We start from the raw sequence: 7,709 nt of genomic DNA on the forward strand, positions 1-7,709 counted from the left end.
AGTGGTGCTTAAGCGAGCTTTGCTCCGCCGACATCTCTCTACTCACCTGGTCATATTTATTTTGGAGTTACAGAAAGAAGTTAAACGACTACCATTTTTTTGCATTATCTAGTACTTGGATTAGATTATCTTAATGGTTAAGAGACAATGATGTACACCGTTGGCTTATGAATAAAATTTCGAGTTCTTTTCATTATGACTCCATTTTGATTATGAGCATATTACTTTGTGACTACGATGGCTGGGCCATCCGTATTAGTTCAAGGACATGGAATAGCCCAAATTCTAATTGCCAAATGGCACCTTGATTATTGTCACAGAAACTCTCTACGCTCCTAGGGCGAAACAAATCCTATTAAGCCATTCGAGCCAACGGATTCCATGCGGGAACTTATATAGAGAACGGGAATGAGTTCCTTTGCAATACCTCTAATGATTGCGAACAAATGCGTATCTTAGAGAAGTTTATGTGTCTCTCTAGTGGACTCTATGCCACTATTCGAGCTATTAAATCCAATAAAGTTATGAGAGAAGATCTTTTGAATTTAGACACATATTGGCTTTGTCACGACATGATAGGTCATCCTAGTCATGATATGATGATCCATCTACTAAAGACTTCACACGGACATCCATTCTTTCGAGCAAAACGAAGCATGAATTAAAAGTTGATTCCTGGACTAAGTGTGACCCTGCTGCTGCCTCTGGCGCCGCCGCCGTCCACCACTAACCTAGGGCTGGCACAGTCCATATCCATGACGCCATGACATCCATCATGGTGACAGCCCCCCGAGTGATGCTGCAATCACCAACTATCCTTCAAATAGCTTTTCAGATACTCAGGCCCAACCAAAATCCTCATTGGTTGCTTCTAAGGCCCCCGCTCGTTCTACAAATCCTGTTCCTTATAGAAATTAGGACCGAGACCGTCCTATGCAAAGGATACGAAAATACTCATTCTGTTCTTACATAGAGTCCGTGGGGATTCTGTGGACTAGTTCAACCAACTTGCAGACGTTTAAATATCTCATGATGTTGGTTGACATGCAAACACGCTGGTCACATGTTGTGCCATTGTCCACTTGTAATGCTGCTTATGCTACACTCCTAACACATATCATATGACAACAGGCTCACTCTCCGGATCATCCTATTCAGTCAATTGGATTGGACAATGCTATAGAGTTTACATCAAAAACTTTCGATGGTTATTGCATTGGGACTGATGTTGGACATCATATTCCCATGAACACAGCCAAATGGTCTCGCGGAAACGACTACGATGATAGCCCAGATGTTTGTAATGCGCACCAATCTCCTTATATCCGCTTGGGGTGATGTAATATCGCATGTAGCTATGCTAATTCGTCTATGACCCACTGCCACTCAATCTATCTCTGCGTTACAGCTAGTGATTAGGTACAAGTATATCGTACTTACGCATATTTGAGTGTGCCATTTATTTGCCAAATGCGCCGCCACAGTGCACTATGATGGGTCCTTACAGACGAATGGGCAACTAAGTTGGATTTGAGATTCCAACAATCATCCGCCACTTAATGCCCTTGCTAGGCGATCTCCTTACCGCTAGATTTGAGGATTATCACTTTGATGAAACAGTCTTCTCGTCGTTAGGGGAGATAAGAACACAGGAACGACAGAAATTGTCATGGTCTGTCCCCACTATGTCTCATCTTGATCCCTGTTAAAGTGACGGGATCACACATATCTGTTGCAAACATGCCTGCAAGGATGGACGTCCCTACGAGAGGACGTAGAGTCACCCTACACGGAGCTAGGCATGGCACCAACGCCATAGAGAGTGGCACTCTGGCGTTATAGGCTATGGCCCCAGCTAGGATGTGTGGGAGGCTCGTGGGTTCGAAGGATACTTTGGCACAAACCAATCCTTAGATCAATGACACTCAAAATCCGTCTTATGAGAATCTTCCGGATTATGGTTATCGTTGAGGGATGCCTCAACGTCAGAACCTATTCCTGAGAATATAGAGCTCTTTAAAAATTACACTAGTGTACATGAGATGTGGGATAGAAACTCCATCATGATTGATGATGTATTCATGCATTTCATTGCGCATGAGTTCGTTGAGTCCGATGATATTGAATCACGCTCCGTTGATGAATGAATGCCAACGTAGAGAAAATTGGCCTAAATGAAAATATGTGATCCAGGTTAAGTTGGATTCTCTAATGAAGACGAAGGTTTTTAAGCCAGTGATGCCAACACTTCCTGACATAAAACCTATTGACTAAAGGGTCTTTGTTAGAAAGCGTAATGAGAAAAAGAGATAGTAAATTTCATCTTTTGGCGCAAGGCTTCTCACAAAAACGCCCTGGAATCGACTACAATGAGACATATTCTCTCATAATGGATGTCATCGAACTCCACTACCCTGTCAGTTTGGTAGTTTTTGAATAACTGAACATGCAGCTTACGAATGTGGTTACTACGTATCTCTATGAGGATCTAGATATGGAATATACATGAAGGTTCATGGTGAACTTCATTCAAGCGGTTCATGGTGAGGAATATACATGAATGTGGTTACTACGTATCTCTATGAGGATCTAGATATGGAATATACATGAAGGTTCATGGTGAACTTCATTCAAGCGGCTCTAGACCATGGAGCTCGTTTACAATAAGGTTGAAACGCTCACTAAAGTGACTACTTGATTGAGAAGGGATATGCCCACGCGTTTCCATAACAAGTTTCGAATTCTATCGCGGTTCATGTTGGACATGATCTTCATTAGAAGCCCTTTAAGAAGGGAAACCGCTGAACACTTGAAATCCGAGTTTGAGTGAAAGATCTTGGGAGAACACAATTATATCTCGGTTTGGAACTTGAGCATCGTATTGATAAATGCTTAGGCGTTTTGACAAGGTCAAGCCTTCAAGCACCCCCATGATCGTCCATAGTCTTAATCCTGAAAAGCATCCTCTTCGTCCAAAGGATGATGACGAAGATGTGCTAGAGGAAAAAGTGCCATATTTAAGTACAATAAGCACATTATTGTACTTACCCCAATGCACAAGACCTGACATCTCATTTGCAGTGAACTTGTCAGCTAGGTATAGCTCTGCGCCAACGCGACGCCATTGGACCGGTGTAAAAGATATCTTTCCATACTAGAGATGTACCACTGCTATGGGCACGTTTTATCTCTACAGAGAGATGATGGACCCATCACACACCAGAAATGCCACCAACACTGGCCTGCATATTCTCTATCCCCATCCCAAAACGACATTAGTGTTTTGGAAGGTTTTGCTAATACTTGGTATCTCTCTGATCCACACAAAGGTCATTCCCAAAAATGGTTAAGTGTTCACCATGAGTAAAGACTGTGATATCTTGGAGGTCTATAGAATAGACCCTAGTCGCTATATCTTCGAACCATGCAGAGATGATTGCTCTTCACCAAACGATTTGTGAATGTATAAGGATTGGATCTATAATTACGCATGTTCGAAGCAATTGTGGTTTGAAGTCTGCCACAGATGAGCCTACGAGCATTTATGAAGACAATGCCGCTTGTTTTGAACAAATGAAGCAAGGCTACATCAAAAGCGACAACACCAAGCATAATCAGCAACAACGGACTCTCCTCAAGATTAAAGTGAACTAGGTTCGATCTGAGAACAGTATGGCGGGCTTGCTTACTAAGTTATTGCCTAAATTCCACTTTCGAGAAACATGTTAGTAGCATCGTTTGTGGAAGTTATCCGAACTCCTATGACTGTAGTCATCAGGGGGAGATGCAGACATCAGGGGGAGATATCTACATATATGGTCTCGAAACGTGAAGGGTGTCTTGTGCTCTTTTTCCCCTTCGACCGAGGTTATTTTTGTCCACAGGGTTTTTGTTACTCGACAAGGTTTTTAATGAGGCAACGAGAGGAGCACCACGTTTGGGGGACACAAGGGGGAGTGTTCAAGTAAATCCAGAATATGTGTCTGGCTCAAACTCTAGGTTACTTGACCTAGTGGTAATATGGTTAGAATTAGAGATAATGTCAGAGAATCTTGGAGATATCCAATCAATGTAATATTACCTTTGATTCTATTTCTTGTAATCTTCTATATAAAGAGACTCATATTATCAATGAAAGTACGACTTAATTCTCTTCTAATTTCAATTTTCCTTAAACATGAATAAAATTTTGTTAGTGGGAATACATTTGCTCAATTTTGTGCTTTGGGTCAAGGACCCAATAAATTTGACATGACCATACGCTGTGTATTCATAATTTTATACTCGTAGAGACAAAAGCCACCGCTACCCTTATACTTTTCCTACTCAGATCAATCAGAAATTAAAAGTTGGGTAAAATAATGAATGCATGATGTTTGACCTAGCTTCAGGTATATAGCAAAATGATTCTAGCTATCAGATAAACCATATGATCGAACGTTCATGTGCAGAAAAATTAATTATGGTCGCATTACAATTCAATAAATTAAGAGAGATAGAAGCTCTGTAAGTGATAATGAATTCATGAGTATTAACTAGCTGGAGGCCCCAAGAGAAAGACTGAAGCTCTACAAGTGATCATTATGAGTATCAATTAGCTGAAGGCCCCAGCTGATATCCTCACAATGCCTCACATGAGGTACTATTGCACCTGTATCAGTTCCTCTTTTCTCCTTGCAGTCCCACAATGGTGGAGCGTGAAAACAAGGCTCCATCGATTGGAGCCGACGACAAGGCGGATTCGGGACTGTTTGGTTTTCCGGCTTGAAGAGAATCCATGGTTTCAGACCTCCAAGACCTTGAGCCACATACCCAAATGTTGACCATGCACTTGTGACCAACACATCAGAGAAACTGAGCAGAAACATTTCGGCCAAGGCTTTTCTGTCATGCAGTTTATCATCAGTCCTTTGCTCTCCTTCATGGCTGGGTTGGAAAACCCCAATTAAGTCCCCATTCACAGTTGGATGTTCCCAATACATACTCCTCAAATTCTCAGAGTAATCTGGTTTTAAAGAAGTCATCAGTACCGATTTCAACTTCGGGGTCCCTGACGATGAACTGAAGTCCACAATAGGCTTGTTCTCATCCACTCGAGGCAACAATTTCTCACTAAAAACACAAGCTAAAATTTGATCCATCACATGCTTAAAAGGACCAGGCCCAGCCGGCTCGAAAGTTCTTACTTGAATCCCAACCATCTCGTCGGCCTTTGCCAAAGAAGCTTGGTAGTACCTTGTGATTAGCCCCCATACATGATTTGAAGGGTGGAAGAGATACCTACCCAAGTGGTGGAAAACAGTTTCTCTTTCAGGGAACAACTTGTTAAGTTCTTGCTCAAAAGATGGCATCAAGAAAAGTGATGGGACAAAGTAGTTATCCGTTTTCATAACCAACCAGTCTACTTTCCCAAGATGACTCTGCTCTTCATCACAGAAAAACAACTTGTCTTGCTGATCATAATCATGGCCTAGATGGAGATATACGTACGACGATGGTAGTGACAATTCCGATGAATTACTAGTCTTTTTCAACATGTTACCGTAACAACGAGGAGATTTCTGATCGAACTTGTCAAAGTGGCTTTTAATGGGGAAGTGATTGGAGAGAAGCCATGATGTTTCTGGAAATGGCTCACAAAAGAGGTCAGGCAAGTCCTTTCCAGGGTCAAGAAGAAGGACTCTGTTTGTGAGCAGAGCATATAGGAATGCTGCGGTTATACTCAGTATTCTGTTTCCCAAGCCACTATTAGCTATCCATACCACATACTTGCACTCATCTGTTGCACCAGTGCTCGTACCATTAAACTTCTTCTTCAGTTGTTTCAGTGATGCGCTGTAGGGTTTGGAATTCGGCCCACACCGTTTATGAAGTTCTTCATAGCTTCTGAGTCTTGAAAGAAGATAAGAAGATGGTTTGTGGGTTGAGATTTTGCGGTAGAAACTTGATTGGTACCTGCTCAAACAAGACCCTTCATCAAACGCAGGAGCAAGGAGTCCATCATATAATTTGTCTTCTTTGGGAATTTGGGTAGGTAATTCAATCTCAGGTAAAACATTTTCTGCATTGGGGAACTGAAAAGATCAAATTTTGTTCTCCGCAAGCCAAAAAAAAAATGGAGTAGGATTTCAATTTTCAATTTCATAGTCAACTAAATTTTGTCATTTACATACAGTATCAACTTTTTAGGTGTATGAATTTTGTTACTAAACTAACATCATGGGCTCATGGCACGACTTGAGCCACCTTATTTGAATTTTTCAAACAATTTTAGGTACGTTTTGTACACTTTGAACATTTTACCCGATCGAGATGGTAAAAAATTATTAGGGTTGAAATCAGAACCTTCTGTGATATCATTTTCGCGCCACATCGTCATCAGCTACCAAACCAACTTAATGATGTTTACGACTAAGATATGAAATTATAAAACAGAGATAACGTTTCGATACGTAAACGATATTATTTTATAGTTAGTTGTGTATGAAATTGATGATGACCATATGTCCATTTATTTCAGGGATCATAACTCCTATCAAATCCAAAAGAACGAAAAAAAGATATGTTACCTGCTGAATTTGACGAGGTGATATTTGAGACAGGTGCTGGTCTTCGGAAAATCTCAATATTCGACGAGGTGGTAACCGGAGACGACGGCGTTTCCAAAACCCTTGCGTCTGCGAAACCCTTGATCCGATCGGGAGGTGGGTCGCGAAGAACAAGAGAGATAGTTATGAGAACTGGGAGAGACACCAGAAGAGAAGCAAAGATCTTCATCAGATTCATTACAAAAGAAAACCCTGAGCTCAACAGATCGCCAAAAACCATGTAATATTACTCGCTGTTTGATTTGTAAAGAACACACGGAAGGAAAGAAAGTAGGGCTGGGTTGGACTGGGAGGACTCTATTTCGGAGTGTTTGGTTGAAGAAGAGGCTCTGTTTCGGAGATGGTGGTTATACCAAGTCCTGGTCTTAGAAATGAGCGGGTTTCGTTTCGTCTTCAACGGTCCAAACGTGGCGATAATTTATATTACAAGGTATTTCGGTTCCTGGACCAAGTTATGTATGACTTTTATATGCCAAAATAATTTATAAAAGTCAAATATTTGATTAGTAAAACACATTCTATCTGTTTCTAGAAATTAATGAAATATCCATAGCTATAAAAACCTAAAGTTAAATGATTGGAGATTGGCATGATCAAGAAAATCCGAAAATGTAAGCTATGTTCAAGTAAGTCCAGAATATGTGTCTGTCCCAAATTTTAGGTTATTTGACCTAGTTGTAATAGGGTTTAGAATTAGAGATATTCTCGGAAATATTCATAGACATCCGATTAATTGTACGATTATCTTTCCTTGTACAACTCTGATTCTATGTCTTGTAATCCTCTATATAAAGAGGCCCCTATTATCAATGAAATGATGACTGAATTCTCTCCTAATTTTGGTTTTCCTTAAACACGTTATCAGCACGACGTCGGACGTCCTAACCCTGAAACAAATAGCCAAACCCCTGATTCAAGAAGCTAAAACCCTAAACCCGAATGTTCCTTGAAACGTTTTCTGCCTTCGCCACATAACTTGAAGCCCTCGACCCCAGGAATCCAGAACTGGCGGCAGAACCACCAGAATCGGCTGGAAACTAACCGAACCGGCCATTGGAATCTCCAAACCATCAACAGCAAATATTCCACCAGTTCACCAAC

At 41.0% G+C, this 7,709-nt stretch overlaps 1 protein-coding gene across 1 annotated transcript; it reads right to left on the reverse strand.

Moving 5' to 3' along the window:
• Positions 1-4,397: 4,397 nt before the first annotated feature.
• Positions 4,398-7,108, reverse strand: LOC133710234 (galactoside 2-alpha-L-fucosyltransferase-like). Its single transcript, XM_062136250.1, has 2 exons — positions 6,570-7,108; positions 4,398-6,061 (listed from the first exon to the last, which is right to left on the reverse strand). The coding sequence occupies exons 1-2, from the start codon at positions 6,826-6,828 to the stop codon at positions 4,569-4,571; spliced, it is 1,752 nt and encodes a 583-aa protein (XP_061992234.1). The 5' UTR covers positions 6,829-7,108; the 3' UTR covers positions 4,398-4,568.
• Positions 7,109-7,709: the final 601 nt, after the last annotated feature.

The sequence above is a fragment of the Rosa rugosa genome, chromosome 5 (assembly GCF_958449725.1).
Source record: "Rosa rugosa chromosome 5, drRosRugo1.1, whole genome shotgun sequence".
Classification (NCBI taxonomy): Eukaryota; Viridiplantae; Streptophyta; class Magnoliopsida; order Rosales; family Rosaceae; genus Rosa; species Rosa rugosa.

Excerpts from the sequence above, each read along its gene's own strand:
- LOC133710234 (XM_062136250.1), bottom strand. The coding sequence starts at position 6,828 with ATGGTTTTTGGCGATCTGTTGAGCTCAGGGTTTTCTTTTGTAATGAAT. Across the intron at positions 6,062-6,569 it reads CACCTCGTCAAATTCAGCAG|AAAATGTTTTACCTGAGATT; the intron begins GTAACATATCTT and ends TCCCCAATGCAG.